This window comes from Balaenoptera ricei, chromosome 1 (assembly GCF_028023285.1).
Source record: "Balaenoptera ricei isolate mBalRic1 chromosome 1, mBalRic1.hap2, whole genome shotgun sequence".
Taxonomy (NCBI): Eukaryota; Metazoa; Chordata; class Mammalia; order Artiodactyla; family Balaenopteridae; genus Balaenoptera; species Balaenoptera ricei.
Genome location: NC_082639.1, coordinates 142,967,883 through 142,988,800, shown reverse-complemented (window position 1 = coordinate 142,988,800; position 20,918 = coordinate 142,967,883). Strand labels below are relative to the sequence as shown.

The window sequence follows — 20,918 nt, the reverse complement described above, 5'->3', positions numbered from 1 at the left end:
AAATATCTTGGATGATTTAAATAATTTATAAAGTATGCTTAATATATGAACAGAATATTTCTTATCAATCATCAGGCACATATTATGTCTGCACAATTCTTGTCACACAATTTATTTTTCAGATCAGTGCCATATACAGTAGACACTGAATACATGCTTCTTAGTGATATTTAAATAATATTTTGTTTATTTCTAATTAATTTATTTTTGGCTGTGTTGGGTCTCGTTGCGGTGCGCGAGCTTCTCATTGTGGTGTCTTCTCTTGTTGTGGAGCACGGGTTCTAGATGCGTGGGCTTCAGTAGTTGTGGCACACGGGCTCAGTAGTTGGGGCACACGGGCTCTAGAGCGCAGGCTCAGTAGTTGTGGCTCACGGGCTTAGTTGCTCCGTGGCACGTGGGATCTTCCCAGACCAGGGCTCGAACTCATGTCCCCTGCATTGGCAGGCGGATTCTTAACCACTGCGCCACCAGGGAAGTCCCTTAAATAGTATTTTAAACTTTTACATTAATTTAAATTTGTTTTAGAACAAATGTAGCAATATAATAATATTTGAACGAATTAGATGACATTATTCCAGTGCAGCTATCATCACTCCCCCAAGAAGCATTCATACAATTCATTGGTTTTTCCATAGATTTTTGTCTAATACACTCAAAAATTCCTCTTTCATTGAGCTACTTCTTTAGTTAAGTTCTTTCTGTCCTTTTGAAGGTCTAATTTTATACCATTTTCCATATGTTTATTGATTCTTTCAAATACTTTGAAGAAGATCACCTTTCTCTTGACTCCATTCCTTTCTGTACTTGCTTTGTTTTAAACAATGGTTTCATGAGCAGTGATGGGGGCCCTCTGTGTTTTGTTTTGTTTTGTTTTTTTAAAATTTATTTTTATTTATTTATGGCTGTGTTGGGTCTTCGTTTCTGTGCGAGGGCTTTCTCTAGTTGCGGCAAGTGGGGGCCACCCTTCACCGCGGTGCGCGGGCCTCTCACTATCGCGGCCTCTCTTGTTGCGGGGCACAGGCTCCAGACGCACAGACTCAGTAATTGTGGCTCACAGGCCCAGTTGCTCCGCGGCATGTGGAATCTTCCCAGACCAGGGCTCGAACCCGTGTTCCCTGCATTGGCAGGCAGACTCCCAACCACTGCGCCACCAGGGAAGCCCACTTGCTTTGTTTTAAATTTGTGGCTCATGTCAGAATACAGTTTACATGCTTTTGGCTTGAGAAACTGCTGCAAAATCTGGCAAAACTGACAGTACTAACCTAACAAAGAAGCAAAAGTTTTAAGAGGCAGAGTCAGTGTACTAAGGCTCAATTTATGCTTCTATTTAAGAAAGGAAGGAAAAAATGCATCCTCTTAAATAACTTTGTACACTTGAGTATATGTTAGTTCAGTTATGTAGTTGATTAATGTATTAATTTGAAGGAACTCTGTTTATTCACACTAATAATTGAGAAATGCATTCTAAACTGTCAAATTATGCTCATTTGTATTAATACAGGCAGCACCATTTAAAAATCAAGCCTATGGTAATACTTTACACCAAGAAACTCATACTTAATGCAAAATGAGAAAATAGTGAAAGTCATTTAAATCTTATGAGCTTTGGCAGCATACTTCTTTTTGATTTTTTTATCATGCTAAAATATACATAACAAAATTCACAGATTTAACCATTTTCAAGTGTACAGTTCTGTGTCATTAAGTACTTTTACATTGTTTAACCATCACCACCGTTTATATCCAGAACTTTTTCATCTTCCCCAACTGAAATTCTGGACCTATTAAACACTAACTCCTCATTCCTCCCCTTCCCACAGCCCCTGGCAGCCACCATTCTACTTTCTGTGTCTATGAATCTGACTCCTCTAGGTACTTAGTGTAAATGGAATCATACAGTCATACACAAGCTCTCTTGAGACTGGCTTATTTCAGTTAGCATAATGTCTTCAAGGTTCGTCCATGTTATAACATGTCAAAGTTTCCTTCTTTTTTAAAATGAATGATATTTATATGTATATACTGCATTTTGTTTATTTAAATATCCATCTGTGGACAATTGGGTTGCTTTCATATTTTGGCTATTGTGAATAATGCGGCTGTGAATGTGGGTATGCAAATTTTTGTTTGATTTTTTCCAACACTTTATTATGAAAATTTGTAAACATACAGGAAAGTTGAAAGAATTTTACAGTGAACATCTATATCCCTACCACTAGATTCTACCACTAGTTATTTTACTATGTCTGCTTTATCAATATCTAGCCGTTTCTCTATCCATCCATCAATTGATCTTATGTTTGATGCATTTCAGAGTATTTTATAGACAATAAATTTTCTTCTAAATGCTTCAGCATACATATCATTAACTAGAGTTCAGTATTAGTTTGGGTGTTCTTTTAAGGTAACATGTATATATACAATGAAATGCACAAATCTGAAGTGCACATTCAGTTAATTTTGACAAATGCACATACCTGTGTAACTGAAACTCCTGTCAAGATATAGAACATTACTGTCACCGCAGAAGATTCCCTCATGCCCCATCCCAGGTGGTTCTTTCTCCTAATCGTACAAAGGTAACCACTGTTCTGATAATTCTTCTACCATAGATTGGTTTTGCCTGTTCTAGAACTTTATATAGATGGAATCATAATATGTACTTTTTTGTGTAAGGCTTCTTTCATTTAGCATAGTGTTTTTGAAGTTCATTGATATTGTCATATAGATCAGTATTTCCTTCCTTTATATTGCTGACTAATATTCCATTGTATGAATATGAATACATCATAGTGTATTTATCCATTATCTTCTGATGGACACCTGGCTACCTTATTATTATCAGTGGATTACTTATTACTTTATACAGGATGAAGTAATATCTCCCTTGCTTACTCCTTAACCCTTTAGTTACTAACATTATGGCTTAGTAAATGCTTATAAAGGGAGTTTCTAAAGTAGTGTATTTAAAATCCTTCTGAATTCCCTGATAGCTCAGCAATACCATTTCCTTTTACCTTAGATCTTAGCCAGTGAAGGAGATCAAGTATTCACTTATTTTAAATGTGTATTAGCTTCCATGCTAGCCACATCTTGAGATCATAAACTACCACCCAATCCTACTGCTGTCTGAGTTTTTGAAAGAACATTGTTGGTTCACTAATGAGGGGTGGGTGGAAGTAGGAGGCTTTGTGTAGTTTCTGGTGGTTGCAGGTGGGGGAGTTCTCACTGTAGCCAACTGCTACACTGGCAGCAGCAAAGGGTAGAAGATAGGGATAGGAGAGAGGAGGCAGAGGCACTACAGGTTATTGGTAGCTGAAGTCAATCATTTGTAAATTGAAACCCAATTTTTTGGAGAGAGAAATTCAAGTCAACCTATTTGCAGTATTTCACTTAGTAATTAGACAGTACTATACCATACCATCTTTTATAGAATGGCAACTCTTAACAAATTTAAACATACCAACTTGGCCATGTTTTTGTCTACTGTATGTATGGTGTACATGCTTGTTTGTATCTGTTCTCAAAATACCCTAAGAACATCGAGTCATTTTATAATACCATCTCTTTTCATTTAATTTGTGATATACAGGAGAAAATCTAATTTTAAAAAATTCTACATGGTTTAAGAACAAGTAACCAAGGATATCAAAGAAGCATATAAAATATTAAGACCCACTCTGTATTTTCCAGAAGGTATGAAAGTAATACCACTTAATAGGTTAGCTGCCACCCTGCACTTTCCAAGCACTTTAGAGTCATTCATCTGTCTGAGGTAATACGGTATTTGCACCCTTGGTTAACAGATGGGAACTCTTTCTTCCCCGCTGTGTTTTACTGTATTTGAATTCCAGAATTTATCCAGAACTCTCCAAACAGTGCTTGTGGTCTTCTGCTGGCCTAACAAAGATTCCTTTTAATAATGGCTTTCCCCACAAATATCCCAAATAGTTCTGCGATATTCTTTCAGAAGTTATTAAAACTAGAAGCAACAAACAAACAATTGCCAGCTTTTGTGGTAACAGTAAAAATAAATTTAACTTGAAAACTTGTAAGAGATTATATCATTCATAGAAGATAAAACAATTATATCTAAAAATAGGTAAAATATCTCATAAGTTTGTATAAAATCTTTAAGCAAATATAAATTTAATGTGCACCTAATTGATGGTTTTCCTTCTGGAAGAGAAATTATAGAATCCTGTATCTAAAATAATTTAATAAATTTAATAATTGCATTATATTGGTCCATATATGTTTATGGTTAACAAAGAGAAAGGAAAGAAACCACAGGTGTTTATTTACTGATTTTATCAGTAGGGGTTACGAAGATAGTATCTCTGCAAATTACTGGTTATTTATTACTTGAACTAATAATCTTAAATTAGAGTATGTTTACAGGAACTCTACAATTTGAAAAAGTAAAGAGTTGTCACATTCAGATACCTGGTTGTGCTGATCTTTGTTCATTTAAATGCAGGATATTTGAAGGCAAAAATTCCAAAGCCTGATTTATTTTATCTGTGCTTATTTACAAGTATGTTTAATCCTGCTCTTGTTTTTGAACTTCTTAATGCTGCATAAAAATATTAATCATTAGGTGGTCTTAATGTAGCTATCTTCAGCACTTCTGCAGAACGTCATTGTCAGAGAATTCAGTCTAATTCAAGGTTAATTAGTGTACCATTAAAATAATGTGTTACAAAAATTAATTACATTGCAGGTCAGAAAACCTGTTAAAAAGCATAGTGTAAATGTCTGAGAGCACATCATCCTCCTTAAAACATTGCTATACAAGTGCCACCCTTCTAGAAAATATATCCAAAGTGAAAATCACTACTGAGGTCCAGTCATAGGTGTTTCCTCTAAAGTAAATTTTTGGCACCACATATGGGAAATTTAAAATATAACTCCCCATTAACAGTAAAATGCGTTGCTTGTCTGCTTTCCCACCGAAACAGCTAAGGATTTATAATTTAGCATTAGTCGATGTAACCCTGTTGGGTTAAACCTAAGGGGAGAAATCAGGAATCTGGTTGAGAAATAGAAATTATCTGTACATCTTGTAGTAAAAATACTAGATATATTAATATTATGTTTTCTTACTTAACTATTAGGTACTTCTGGTAGGTGCCCTGTGTAAGTCTATCAGACATCATTTTAACTATGTAGTAATTCTTGTTAATAATTTAACTTAATAGCCATAAAATGTACAGTTAAAATTAGAACTAAGAATGATACAGACTTTGACATTTTATCTGATTATTTTAATGTAAAAGCTGTGGAACAATTACATTGAACTATAAAATTTTTATACATTGGTATTAGTTCTGAGAGTCTAATTAGAATATCTGTTTATTCATATGGAGGGTTTTGAAATTTGTGCTCTAGTAACACTAAATCAGTACACATTAGAGCTGGAGAACATTTAACATAGGCAGCTCTATTCTCTACTCCACAATACATTTTTTACTTGGCTTTAAGAATTGTCTCCATTTAAAAAATTTTTTAGTGAGCTCTGAACAAACTAGTTTTGCTGTTACAATAAACTGTGAATGATTTGCCCACGTTTTAAAATTTTCTGCTTCCCTTCCTCTTTGGATTTTGTGTAAGCCTATTGAAAAACAGATATTCACAGGTAAGTAAAAATAAATTGAACAAATGAAAGAAAAAGAAAAGGACAATTTGTAAGGAAGAAGTTGTATTACTTTTTTTGTTTGTTTGTTTCAAGAATAGTTCCTGGTTTAATTAGTTGAACTAATAGGTATGTGAAGAGAGTCTGAAAGGTGAAGTGTGTGAGTTTAGAAAAGCTTTCTTGAAAGGTGCTTTTTACTTTAAAGTCATCTTTGTCCCAGCTTATATCTGCTTAAATCTTTTCTAAAATGACATAAAGCAGGGATTTCAACTTAATTTGGAAAAACATTCCATTCTTTAAAAAATGACATCACTACCACCCTGAAAAAAGTAGTGTTAAGCCATACATCACTCATTTCTTCAGAAAAGCCCTTACCTTTGGGGGTTTTGTTTATTCTTTGGACCAAGTAGGCTCCTTTCATTAACTAAACCAGGATTTCTGACAGTGGAGAAAAGAATTAACACATTGAGAGTAACTGTTCATCCTTGGTAGACAACAGTTAAAATTAATGTTTCATATTTAGTACTTTTGTCTCCTAACAGTTAATATCTGTTCTGTTTTACAAGTGGCTTTCACAGTCAACATTTGAAGATAAACACTAGCAGACTTTACTAATGTTTTGGGGATATTTCAGGGTGTAAATTTGGGATATGAAGGGGAAATGCTTAGTTTCAAAGTGATTAAATTTTCTTACATTTTAAGGAATAAACTTGAGGAAATTTAGATAAACTGCATTTAGATTATGATCTCTACCTAGGTTTAAGTACTCATTTTTTTTTTTATCCATAGGATTTTTTTCACTAGAAGTGGACATAATTTAAAACTATCTCTTACCTTTATAGAGTACTTTAAAATTTACAAAGCATTATTTTGTAACTCATTCATTCAACAAATGTTACTGGTATTATTGTTGTTAGTGTTATCCCCATGCTGTGGGTGAGGAAACTGTTCAGGCTGAAGAAAGTCACTGGGCTAGTACAGAACAGATTCCAGAAGTAGAACTCAGGATTTTCTATTGATTTCCAGTCTGCTGCTTTTCCCATAGAACATTTTATATCAATCATTCTTAGAATAGTTAAGCTACATTTTTGCACATTACTCTGTCTTTCTTCAGACCTTATATCTTTTATATGGTCCCACAGCTGGATTAACAAATTCATTTATCTTTTTCTGTGTTTTTAGGGCAGAGCTCTACTCCATTGGGCTTGTGATCGAGGACATAAGGAACTAGTCACAGTCCTGCTACAACATAGGGCTGATATTAACTGTCAGGTAAGAGTGATGAAAAGGGAGCTTTTTTTAAAAAATTGGGGTAAAACCCACATAAAATAAAATTTACCATATTAACAATTTTAAAGTGTACGGTCGAGTGGCATTAATACATTTAACAATGTGCAACCATCACTACTGTCTTGTCCTGCAGCATTTTCATCACCCCGGAAGTACGCTTTGTACCCATTAAGCAGTCACTCCCTATTTCCCCCTCACTCCAGACCTTAGCAACAACTAATCTGCTTTCTCAATGGATTTGCCTCTTCTAGATATTTCATATAAATGGAATCATAAAATATGTGGCCTTTGTTTCTGGCTTCTTTCACTTGGCATATTTTCAAGGATTATCCATGTTGTAACGTGTAACAGTACTTCATTCCTTTTTGTGGCTAAATAATATTCCGTTGTATGGATAGACCACATTTTACCAATTCATCAGCTGATGAGCAGTTGGGTTGTTTCCACCCTTTGGCAGTTGTGAATAATTGCGGTGAACAATTTGTGTACATGTTTTTGTTTAAACACTTGTTTTCAGTTCTTTTGGTTCTGTACCTAGGAGGAGAATTTAAGTTATATGGTAATTTGATGTTTAACTTTTTGAGGAACCTCCAAACTTTTCCACAGGAGCTACACCATTTTACATTCCCACCAGCAATTCATGAGTGTTCCAATTTTTCCACTTCTTCACCAATACACATTATTTTTCTGTTCATTAGCCATTCTAGTGGGCATGAAGTGATATCTCATCATGGTATGGTTTTGATTTGCATTTCCCTAATGACTAATGATGTTGAGTATCTTTTCATGTACTTGTTGACAGTTTATATGTCTTCTTTGGAAAAATGTCTATTTAAGTGTTTCACCCCTTTTTAAACTGAGTCGTCTTTTATATTTAAGATCTAAAAATTCTTTATATATATTCTAGACATTAGACCATTATCAGATGTATGATTTGCAGATATCTTCTCCCTTTTCGTGGGCTGTCTTTTCGCTTTCTTAATAGTGTCCTTTGGTGCATGTAAAGTTTTTAATTTTGATGAAGTCCAGTGTATCTATTTCCTTTTGTTGGTTGTGCTTTTGGCATCATACCTAAGAAACCTTTGCCAAATCCAAGGTCGTTAAGATTTACCCCGAAGTTTTCTTTCTTTCTTTTTCTCTTTTTTTTTTTTGACTGTGGCAAAATATATATAACATAAAATTTACCACTTTAACCATTTTAAGTGTACAGTTCTGTGGCATTAACTACTTTTATGGTGTTCAACCATCACCACCATTCATCTCTAGAACCTTTTCATCTTCTCCAATTGAAACTCTGTACTCAAAACTAGTTCCCCATTCCCCACCCCACCCCCTCAGCCCCTGGCAGCCACCATTCTACTTTCTCTATTCATGAATTTGACTACTCTAGATACCTCACATAAGTAGAATCATACAATATTTGTCCTTTTGTGACTGGCTTATTTCACTTAGCATAATGTCTTCAAGGTTCATCCCTGATGTAGCATGTGTCAGAATTTCTTTCCTTTTTAAAACTAAATAATGTTGCATTGTATGTATATACCATATTTTGTTTATCCAGATATCCATCTACAGACACTTAGGTGACTTTCATCTTTTGGCTGTTGTGATTAATACTTCTATGAATATGGGTAACAAATGTCTGTTTGAGTCCTTGCTTTCACTTCTTTTGAGTATATACCCAGAAGTGGAATTGCTGGATCATATGGTAATTCTTTGTTTAATGTTTTGAAGAATCACCATACCATTTCCACAGTGGCTGCACGATTCTACCTTCCCATCAACAGTGCACAGTTGTTCCAGTTTCTCCAAATCCTTACCAACACTTGTTATTTTCTGTATTTCTGATATTAGCCATCCTGGTGGGTGTGAAGTGGTATCATTGTGGTTTTAATTTCACTTCCATAATGATTAATGATGTTGAACATTATTAATGTTGAACAATCAATTTTGGCCATTTGTATATCTTCTTTGGAGAAATGTCTGTTCATGTCTTTTGCCCATTCTTTTTTTTTTTTTTTTTTTTTTTTTAGCCGCTGCAAAAAGCTTTATTGTTTCCATTTGGTCCAAGGCTTGGTAGAGGGCTCCAGGGTGGTTAAAAAGCTGCCTAGTGGCTGCAGAGAGGGGCTTCAGGTAGAAGCCCTAACACCAGAGGGGCTCCTCAAAGGCCACTGGGCTCCGGAGACTCCTAGTCGTGCTTGAGGGTGAGCCTTTCGAAGAGATACTCGCCCAGCCCAGCCTGGGGACCAGCCAGCCTGCGGAGGTTGGTCAGGTGGTCACCCATCTTCTTGATGAGTTTCACCTCCTCATCTAGGAAGTGGCTCTCCAGGAAGTCGCAGAGGTGGGGGTCTGCGCGGGCACAACCCAGGGCATGCTGATCCAGAAGGGCCTGGTTCAGGTTCTTCTCCATGTTAATGGCGGCTTCCATAGCATCCTGAGTTTTACCCCACTCATCTTAAGATGGCTTCTGCATGTCCTGGAAGAGGGCGCGGCCGCCGCGTTTGTTTTGCCTTTTCAAGAGATGCTCGGCGCTCTTGTGCTTCTCTTCGGCCAATTCGCGGAAAAAGTGGCCCACGCCCTCCAGAGCCACATCGTCGCGGTCGAAATAGAAGCCCAGAGAGAGGTAGGTGTAGGAGGCCCGCAGATACATGTTGACCAGGCGGTTGACGGCGGCCTCCACCTCGGTGGAATAATTCTGACGAATCCGGGAGCTCATGGTTGATCGGTAATAAGGAGTTCGGCTCAAAAAATGGTGTTGGCTGGTCCCGGTGACCGAGGACAGCTGAGTGGCTGACTCCGAAGGTTGGAGGGTGGATAGATGAGTGGCTGACTCCGAAGGTTGGAGGGTGGTCGGAGGCTGGAGAAAAGGGCGACCCTGGGTCTGTTCCGTCCAAACACTGTTGAAGCAAGAGACAGATCCGGGGAACTGCCGAGCGCAATGGACTGCCCATTCTTTAATTGGGTTGTTTGGGGTTTTTTTGTTGTTAAGCTGTAAGAAGTCTTTATATAGTCTGGATATCAACCCCTTATCAGATGCATGATTTACAAATATTTTCTCCCATTCTTTGGGTTTTCTTTCACTCTGCTGATAATAGTGTCCTTTGATGCACAATAGTTTAAAATTTTGATGAATTTCAACTTATGTATTTTTCCTTTTGTTGCCTGTGTTTTTGGTGTCATATCCAAGAAATTATTGCAAAATGCCATGCCATGAAGCTTTTCCCCAGGTTTTCTTTAAGAGCTTTATAATTTTAGCTTTGTTTTTTGACCCATTTTGAGTAAAAGGTAACGTAAGGGTCCAGCTTCATTTTTTTGCATGTGGATATTCAGTTTTCCCAGCGCCATTTGTTGAGAGGCTGTCCTTTCTTCACTGAATGGTCCTGACACCCCTTGTCAAAAATCACTTGACCATGTATGCAAGAGTTTGGGATCTCTATTCTATTCCATCGGTCTATATGTCTGTCTTTATGCCACTACTACACTGGTTTGATTACTGTAGCTTTGTAGTAATTTTTGAAATCAGGAAGTGTGAGACTTCCAACTTGTTTTTCTTTTTCAAGATTGTTTTGGCTATTCTGGGTCCCTTAAGTTTCCATATGAATTTTAGGATGGATTTTTCTAATTCTACGAAAAAGTCATTGGGGTTTTGATGAGGTTGCATTGAATCTGTAGATCGATTTGGGGAGTACAGGTTTCCCCTGCTCTCTGAAAGTAAAGCATTCCTACGAAACCTTTTGTAAGCCAAAATGATGTAAAGCAAAGAAGCAGTTACCTTAGGACACATCTTGTGAACGAATGCACAGAGTAAACTGAGATAAAGCACAGATGCTCACACAGTTAAAAGTTATGGTGGCTTCGTGCTGAGATGCACAGTGTAGTTCCTGGAGAAGGAGCTAGGTGGTGCCGCTCTTGGTGCTCAGGGTGCACGCTGCCTCTACAATAGCCAGCGGCAAAACAAAGGGCAAGCGCTGGTTTTGCTTTTCGCCTTTTTTTGTAAAAGCAAAAATCGTCTTCAGATTTCTTTCGGTTAGCAAAAATAGGTACTAATGTAGGTCTTTAGTAAAAGTGAAGTGGCATAAAGCAGACTTTTGAAAAGCAAGAGATACCTGTATTGTCATCTTAACAATGGTAAGTCTTCCAATCCATGGAATGGCCTTTCCTTGTGTCTCTAATTTCTTTCAGCATTGTTTTATAATTTTCAGTGTACAGTACGTTTGCCTCCTTGGTTTAGTTTATTCCTGAGTATTTTATTCTTCTTTGACACTGTTGTAAATGAAACTATTTTCTAAATTTCTTTTTTTGATTATTCATTGTTAGTGTTTAGAAATGCAAGTGATTTTTGTGTGTTGATTTTTTATCCTGCAACTTTGCTGAATTTGCTTATTCTAACAGCTTTTTGTGGAATCTTAAGGGTTTTCTACATATAAGATATGTTATCTATGAACAGAGATAATTTTACTTCTTCCTTTCCAACTTGGATGCCTCTTATTTCATTTTCTTGCCTAATTGCTCTGACTAGACCTTCTAGTACTATGTTGAATAAAAGTAGTGAAAGTGGGCATCCTTGTCTTATTTAGGAGTTTGCTTTTTAATTTAGTATAAATTATACTAAAGATAGATATAAAATGCTTTTCCTTTACATAATATTTGTTGGCATATACATCCATTCCACTTTAGCCTCCTGGGCTCACCCTGAATTTTTCATCAAGTCTGAAATTTTCAGTTCTAATTATACTCTCCAATTCATTTCATTCTAAATCTCTTATTTGACTTTATGGAAATCCCGAGTCCCTTGACTGATCTACCTTCTCCCATATTAGTTCATTTTGTCCACTCTCATGCAATTATCCTCATCTTCATTCCCATTCCTTGTTTTTCAACTGTGGTAGCCACCTGGAAAAACGCTAATTCTGATTACAGTTGCCTGCCTTCTATACATCTACACTCTGGGTCTGGGCAAAGCTAGAAAAAAAAATTACTCAGCCCAGATATTATCATAAATCATGGTATCCATCTTTAATTTTGACTGGCAAGTCTTACAGTCTTTCTTATTCTCACATTTTCCCTTATTTCACAGACAAAATAGAAGACCTCTTTGTCTGCAACCTGTCTCTCAGCCAGTAGCTGCAGCAACATATATTTCTTGGACACCCCTCAGACATTTCAAACGCACAGTGTCTAACACTGAACTTACCATCTCTCAACAGCCACCGCCACCCCCACCGTAATTGGCATCAGCATCCACCCAGTCCTCCAGGACTCATCCTTGATTCTTCTCTCATTTTCACACCCACTGAAGTCCTATAGGTTCTGCCTGCTAAGTGTACCTCAAATCTGTCCACTTCTCTATTTCAGCATTGCCAGCACACTAGTTTAAGCTTATTAAATTATTTCAGCAGCTCTCAACTATATCCCTGCTTCTAATCTTGACATCCTTCGATACATTTCCCACTTTTCATCTAGAGAGTCTTTCTAAAATGCTAATTTTCAGGGGCTCCCTGGTGGCGCAGAGGTTGAGAATCTGCCTACCAATGCAGGGGACACGGGCTCGAGCCCTGGTCCGGGAAGATCCCACATGCCGCAGAGCAACTGAGCCCGTGCACCTCAACTACTGAGCCTGTGCTCTAGAGCCCGCGAGCCACAACTACTGAAGCTCGTGCGCCTAGAGCCCGTGCTCCACAACGAGAGAAGCCACTGCAATGAGAAGTCCACGCACTGCAACAAGGACCCAACACAGCCAAAAATAAATAAATAAAATAAATAAATTAGGGGAAAAAAAGAATAAAATGCTAACTTTCAGATGTTCTCTTGTTTACTTTTATTATTCTAAGATAAAATCTAAATTTAATTTTCCCTGTAAAACCCTTCATGATCTGGACCTTGCTTACCTCTCCACTTATTTCTCAGCACACTCCTAGCTTATGGTATGCTGAGTTCCACTGGTTCTGAAGAACTTGACATGCTGCTCACCTGTTGGCCTTCTTTTTTTTTTTTGAACATCTTTATAGGAGTGTAATTGCTTTACATTATTGTGTTAGTTTCTGCTGTATAACAAAGTGAATCAGCTATATGTATACATATATCCCCATATCCCCTCCCTCTTCAGCCTCCCTCCCACCCTCCCTATCTCACCCCTCTAGATGGTCACAAAGCACCAACCTGATCTCCCTGTGCTATGCGGCTGCTTCCCACTAGCTATCTATTTTACATTTCGTAGTGTATATATGTCAGTGCCACTCTCTCCCTTCGTCCCGGCTTATCCTTCCCCTTCCAGTGTCCTCAAGTCTATTTTCTACGTCTGCGTCTTTATTCCTGTCCTGCCCCTAGGTTCTTCAGAACCTTTTTAGATTCCATATATATCTGTTAGCATACAGTATTTGTTTTCCTCTTTCTGACTTACTTCATTCTGTATGACAGACTCTAGGTCCATCCACCTCACTACAAATAACTCAATTTCGTTTCTTTTTATGGCTGAGTAGTAGTCCATTGTATATATGAGCCACATCTTCTTTACCCATTCTACTGTCAGTGGACACTTAGGTTGCTTCCATGTCCTGGCTATTGTATGTAGTACTGCAATGAACATTTTGGTACATGACTCTTTTTGAATTGTGGTTTTCTCAGGTATATGCCCAGTAGTGGGATTGCTGGGTCGTATGGTAGTTCTATTTTTAGTATTTTAAGGAACCTCCATACTGTTCTCCATAGTGGCTGTATCAATTTACATTCCCACCAACAGTGCAAGAGGGTTCCCTTTACTCCACACCCTCTCCAGCATTTATTGTTTGTAGATTTTTTGATGATGGCCATTCTCACTGGTGTGAGGAGATACCTCATTGTAGTTCTGATTTGCATTTCTCTAATAATTAGTGATGCTGAGCATCCTTTCATGTGTTTGTTGGCAATCTGTATATCTTCTTTGGAGAAATGTCTATTTAGGTCTTCTGCCCATTTTTGGATTGGGTTGTTTGTTTTATTGATATTGAGCTGCATGAGCTGCTTGTATATTTTGGAGATGAATCCTTTGTCAGTTGCTTCGTTTGCAAATATTTTCTCCCATTCTGAGGGTTGTCTTTTCGTCCTGTTTATGGTTTCCTTTGCTGTGCAAAAGCTTTTAAGTTTCATTAGGTCCCATTTGTTTATTTGTGTTTTTATTTCCATTTCTCTAGGAGGTGGGTCAAAAAGGATCTTGCTGTGATTTATGTCACAGAGTGTTCTGCCTATGTTTTCCTCTAAGAGTTTTATAGTGTCTGGCCTTACATTTAGGTCTTTAATCCATTTTGAGTTTATTTTTGTGTATGGTGTTAGGGAGTGTTCTAATTTCATTCTTTTACATGTAGCTATCCAGTTTTCCCAGCACCGCTTATTCAAGAGGCTGTCTTTTCTCCATTATATATTCTTGCCTCCTTTATCAAAGATAAGGTGACCATATGTGCGTGGGTTTATCTCTGGGCTTTCTATCCTGTTCCATTGATCTATATTTCTGTTTTTGTGCCAGTGCCATACTGTCTTGATTACTGTAGCTTTGTAGTATAGTCTGAAATCAGGGAGCCTGATTCCTCCAGCTCCGTTTTTCTTTCTCAAGATTGCTTTGGCTATTTGAGGTCTTTCGTGTTTCAATACAGATTGTAACATTTTTTGTTCTAGTTCTGTGAAAAATGCCATTGGTAGTTTGATAGGGATTGCATTGAATCTGTAGATTGCTTTGGGTAGTAGAGTCATTTTCACAATGTTGATTCTTCCAATCCAAGAACATGGTATATCTCTCCATCTGTTGGTATCATCTTTAATTTCTTTCATCAGTGTCTTACAGTTTTCTGCATACAGGTCTTTTGTCTGCTTAGGTAGGTTTATTCCTAGGTATTTTATTCTTTTTGTTGCAGTGGTAAATGGGAGTGTTTCCTTAATTTCAGTTTCAGATTTTTCATCATTAGTGTATAGGAATGGAAGAGCTTTCTGTGCATTAATTTTGTATCCTGCTACTTTACCACATTCATTGATTAGCTCTAGTAGTTTTCTGGTAGCATATTTAGGATTCTGTATGTATAGTATTATGTCATCTGCAAACAGTGACAGTTTCACTTCTTCTTTTCATATTTGGATTCCTTTTATTTCTTTTTCTTCTCTGATTTCTGTGGCTAAAACTTCTAAAACTATGTTGAATAATAGTGGTGAGAGTGGGCAGCCTTGTCTTGTTCCTGATGTGAGTGGAAATGGTTTCAGTTTTTCACCATTGAGGACAATGTTGGCTGTGGGTTTGTCATATATGGCCTTTATTATGTTGAGGTAAGTTCCCTCTATGCCTACTTTTGGAGAGTTTTTATCATAAATGGGTGTTGAATTTTTTTGAAAGCTTTTTCTGCATCTATTGAGATGCTCATATGGTTTTTCTTCTTCAGTTTGTTAATATGGTGTATCACATTGATTGATTTGCATATATTGAAGAATCCTTGCATTCCTGGGATAAACCCCACTTGATCATGGTATTAGATCCTTTTAATGTGCTGTTGGATTCTGTTTGCTAGTATTTTGTTGAGGATTTTCGCATCTATGTTCATTAGTGATACTGGCGTGTAGTTTTCTTGTTTTGGAACATCTTTTTCTGGTTTTGGTATCAGCGTTATGGTGGCCTCGTAGAAGGAGTTTGGGAGTGTTCCTCCCTCTGCTATATTTTGGAAGAGTTTGAGAAGGATAGGTCTTAGCTCTTCTGTAAATGTTTGATAGAATTCATCTGTGAAGCCATCTGGTCCTGGGCTTTTGTTTGTTGGAAGATTTTTAATCACAGTTTCAATTTCAGTGCTTGTGATTGGTCTGTTTATATTTTCTGTTTCTTCTGGGTTCAGCCTGGAAGGTTGTGCTTTTCTACGAATATGTCCATTTCTTCCAGGTTGTCTATTTTATTGGCATATAGATGCTTTTAGTAATCTCTCATGGTCCTTTGTATTTCTGCAGTGTCAGTTGTTACTTCTCCTTTTTCATTTCTAATTCTGTTGATTTGTCTTCTCCCTTTTTCTCTTGATGCATCTGGCTAATGGTTTATCAATTTTGTTTATCTTCTCAAAGAACCAGCTTTTAGTTTTGTTGATCTTTGCTATCATTTCCTTCATTTCTCTTTCATTTATTTCTGATCTGATCTTTATGATTTCGTTCCTTCTGCTAACTTTGGGGATTTTTTGGTCTTCTTTCTCTAATTGCTTTAGATGTAAGGTTAGGTTGTTTATTTCAGATTTTTCTTGTTTCTTGAGGTAGGATTGTATTGCTGTGAACTTCCCTCTTAGAACTGCTTTTGCTGCATCCCATAGGTTTTGGGTCATCGTGTTTTCATTGTCATCTGTTTCTAGGTATTTTTTGATTTCCTCTTTGATTTCTTCAGTGAGCTCTTGGTTATTTAGTAGCATGTTGTTTAGCCTCCATGTGTTTGTATTTTTTTAACAGTTTTTTTTTCTGTAATTGATATCTAGGCTCATAGCGTTGTGGTCGGAAAAGATACTTGATACGTTTCAATATTCTTAAATTTACCAAAGCTTGATTTGTGACCCAAGATATGATCTATCCTGGAGAATGTTCCATGAGCACTTGAGAAGAAAGTGTATTCTGTTGTTTTGGATGGAATGTCCTATAAATATCAGTTAGGTCCATCTTGTTTAATGTGTCATTTAAAGCTTGTGTTTCCTTATTTATTTTCATTTTGGTTGATCTGTCCATTGGTGAAAGTGGGGTGTTAAAGTCCCCTACTATGATTATGTTACTGTCCATTTCCCCTTTTATGGCTGTTAGCATTTTTTGCCTTATGTATTGAGGTGCTCCTATGTTGGGTGCATAAATATTTACAACTGTTATATTTTTTTCTTGGATTGATCCCTTGATCATTATGTAGTGTCCTTCTTTGTCTCCTGTAATAGTCTTTATTTTAAAGTCTATTTTGTCTGATATGAGAATTGCTACTCCAGCTTTCTTTTGATTTCCGTTTTCATGGAATATCTTTTTCCATCCCCTCACTTTCAGTCTGTATGTGTCCCTAGGTTGAAGTGAGTCTCTTGTAGACAGCATATATGTGGGTCTTGTTTTTGTATCCATTCAGCCTGTCTAGGTCTTTTGGTTGGAGCATTTAATCCATTTACATTTAAGGTAATTATCAATATATATGTTCCTATTACCATTTTCTTAATTGTTTTGGGTTTGTTATTGTAGGTCCTTTCCTTCTCTTGTGTTTCCTGCCTAGAGAAGTTCCTTTAGCATTTGTTGTAAAGCTGGTTTGGTGGTGCAGAATTCTCTGAGCTTTTTCATGTCTGTAAAGGTTTTAATTTCTCCATGAAATCTGAATGAGATCCTTGCTGGGTAGAGTAATCTTGGTTGTAGGTTTTTCCCTTTCATCACTTTAAATATGTCATGCCACTCCTTTCTGGCTTGCAGAGTTTCTGCTGAAAGATCAGCTGTTAACCTTATGAGGATTCCTTTGTACGTTACTTGTTGCTTTTCCGTTGTTGCTTTTAATATTTTTTCTTTGTATTTAATTTTTAATAGTTTGATTAATATGTGTCTTGGCGTGTTTCTCCTTGGATTTATCCTGTATGGGACTCTCTGTGCTTCCTCAACTTGATTGACTATTTCCTTTCCTATATTAGGGAAGTTTTCAACTATAATCTCTTCATATCTTTTCTCAGTCCCTTTCTTTGTCTCTTTTTTTTCTGGGACCCGTATAATTCGAATGTTGGTGCGTTTAATGTTGTCCCAGAGGTATCTGAGACTGTCCTCAATTCTTTTCATTCTTTTTTCTTTATTCTGCTCTGTGGTAGTTATTTCTACTATTTTATCTTCCAGGTCACTTATCCATTATTCTGCCTCAGTTATTCTGCTATTGATTCCTTCTAGAGAATTTTTAATTTCATTTATTGTGTTGTTCATCTCTGTTTGTTTGCTCTTTAGTTCTTCTAGGTCCTTGTTAAACGTTTCTTGTATTTTCTCCATTCTATTTCCAAGATTTTGGATTATGTTTACTATCATTACTCTGAATTCTTTTTCAGGTAGGCTGCCTGTTTCCTCTTCATTTGTTAGGTCTGGTGGGTTTTTACCTTGCTCCTTCATCTCCTGTATATTTCTCTGTCTTCCCGTTTTGCTTAACTTACTGTGTTTGGGGTCTCCTTTTCGCAGGCTGCAGGTTCGTAGTTCCTGTTGTTTTTGGTGTCCGCCCCCAGTAGGTAAGGTTGGTTCAGTGGGTTGTGTAGGCTTCCTGGTGGAGGGGACTAGTGCCCGTGTTCTGGTGGATGAGGCTGGATCTTGTCTTTCTGGTGGGCAGGACTGAGTCCGGTGGTGTGTTTTGGGGTGTCTGTGAACTTACTGTGATTTTAGGCAGCCTCTCTGCTAATGTATGGGGTTGTGTTCCTGTCTTGCTAGTTGTTTGGCATGGGGTGTCCAGCACTGGAGCTTGCTGGTCGTTGAGTGGAGCTGGGTCTTAGCGTTGAGACGGAGATCTCTGGGACAGCTCTCGCCAATTGATATTACATGGGACCAGGAGGTCTCTGGTGGTCCAGTGTCCTGAACTTGGCTCTCCCACTTCCGAGGCTCAGGCCTGACACCCAGCTGGAGCACTAAGACCATGTCAGACACATGGCTCAGAAGAAAAGGGAGAAAAAAACAATAAAATAAAATAAAGTTATTAAAATAAAAAAAAATTTTTTAATTATTAAAATTAAAAAAAAAGTAATTAAAAAAAAGAGAGCAACCAAACCAATAAACAAATCCACCAATGATAACAAGCACTAAAAACTAAACTAAGATAAACATATAAATCAGAAAGTAGTCAGTCTCATACAGCAAACCCCAAGTCTACAGTTGCTCCCGAAGTCCACTTCCTCAATTTTGGGATGATCATTGTCTATTTAAGTATTCCACAGATGCAGGGAGATCAAGTTGATTGTGGAGATTTTATCTGCTGCTCCTGAGGCTGCTGGGAGAGATTTCCCTTTCTCTTCTTTCTTCGCACAGCTCCTGGGGTTCAGCTGTGGATTTGGCCCTGCCTCTGCGTGTAGGTCGCCTGAGGGCGTCTGTACTTCACCCAGACAGGAGGGGGTTAAAGGAGAAGCTGATTAGGGGGCTCTGGCTCACTCAGGCCGGGGTGAGGGAGGGGTACAGAATACAGGGTGAGCCTGCAGCGGCGGAGGCCGATGTGACATTGCCACAGCCTGAGTTGTGCCGTGTGTTCTCCTGGGGAAGTTGTCCCTGGATCACGGGACCCTGGCAGTGACGGGATGCACAGTTCCCAGGCGGGGAGGTGTGGATAGTGACCTGTGCTTGCACACAGGCTCTTTGGTGGCTGCAGCAGCAGGCTTAGCATTTCATGCCCATCTCTGGTGTCCACGCTGATAGCCACAGCTCACGCCTGTCTCTGAAGCTCATTTAGGCAGTGCTCTGAATCCCCTCTCCTTGTGCACCCCGAAACAATGGTCTCTTGCCTCTTAGATCCAGAGTTTTTTCCCGAACTCCCTCTCAGCTATCTGTGGTGAATCAGCCCCTTTCAGGCTGTGTTCACGCAGCCAACCCCAGTCCTCACCCTGGGATCTGACCTCTGAAGCCCGAGCCTCAGCCCCCAGCCCCCACCCACCCCAGTGGGTGAAGCAAACAAGCTTCTCAGGATGGAGAGTGCTGGTCGGCACCGATCCTCTGTGTGGGAATCTCTCCGCTTTGCCCTCTGTACCCCTCTTGCTGCGCTCCCCTCTGTGGCTCCGAAGCTTCCCCCCCACCCACCCCATGTCTCCACCAGTGAAGGAGCTTCCTAGTATGTGGAAGCATTTCCTCCTTCACAGCTCCCTCCCAGAGGTGCAGGTCCCGTCCCTATTCTTTTGTCTCTGTATTTTCTTTTTTCTTTTGCCCTACCCAGGTACGTGGGGAGTTCTTGCCTATTGGGAAGTCTTAGGTATCCTGCCAGCGTTCAGTAGGTGTTCTGTAGGAGTTGTTCCATATGTAGATGTATTTTTGATGTATTTGTGGGGAGGAAGGTGATCTCTCCACATCTAACTCCTCCGCTGTCTTGAAGGTCCTCCTGTTGGCCTTCTTGGATACTGTTTTCTGTCTCCTTCGCTCTCCCTCCTAGGCCTCAGTTTACACATCATTTCCTCCAGGAAGCCTTCCTTCACTCTGACCAGATAGACACTCCCACTTATATAGCTCCCTGTTCTTAAGCTCATCAAAGAGCTACCACAGTGCAGTCACCTTGTATTGTAATTCATTGTTTACATGTCTGTCCTCAGCACCACCATATACAGGTACCAGAGTATGGTTGTATGACCAGTGCCTCGTATGTCTGACATATAGTCAGTGCTCAGTAAAGACTGAACAAAGGAATATCAGCTTATAAAGAAGTTGACAAAATGTTAGAAAAATACATCATGAGAACCAGAAAAGACCAAAGCATTTACCAGAACCTTTTGGGTATCCTTGTTATTTTATTAGAATAAATACTTCTTTCCCCGTTAGACATGTGTGCATTCTTCTTGGGCCAGTTCCCTAGCTTCGAGTCATAGGTCAAACTCATAACCTTAGGCCATATATATTTCACTGATTTTTTTTTTTTAGTGGTTTGTATATATACAAAGGAAAAAAACCTCAAAAAATACAAAAGACTAACTTTAAAAAATTCTGTCTCCTATCCTTGTTTCAGAACTTTGAAGCTTTAAGGAACATTAGCACTTTCTTTGTGATATAATTATTATTAAAACTTTTCTTCTAGTACTTTCATCATTTCATGGTTTCTGTGATCCATCTAGAATTAATTTGTGTCACATGTATGCAATAGGAATTTTATTTTTGTCCAGATGTTGCCAGCTTTGCTTTTGTGTAGATGATTAGCTAGTTGTTCCAATAATGTTTATTGAATAATCTTTTCTCTACTGATTTGAAGTGTCTTCTTTTTATAGTCTCACTTCATCTACATATTTCACTGCATTTCTGGGCTGTTCTATTCTATTGCTCTGTTTTTCAGTTCATGTACTTGTGC

General features: G+C 38.2%; 1 protein-coding gene and 1 pseudogene across 2 annotated transcripts in view; one reads left to right on the top strand and one right to left on the bottom strand.

The window, feature by feature from the left end:
- ACBD6 (acyl-CoA binding domain containing 6) overlaps nt 1–20,918 on the top strand; it is a 227,929-nt gene that overhangs the window by 105,976 nt on the left and 101,035 nt on the right. For both annotated transcript variants that reach the window (XM_059937450.1, XM_059937445.1), the window contains one exon: nt 6,818–6,907. In XM_059937450.1, the coding sequence (XP_059793433.1) occupies nt 6,818–6,907 (90 nt within the window). The remainder of the gene's footprint in view (nt 1–6,817; nt 6,908–20,918) is intronic.
- LOC132353019 (ferritin light chain-like) lies at nt 8,990–9,844 on the bottom strand (annotated as a pseudogene).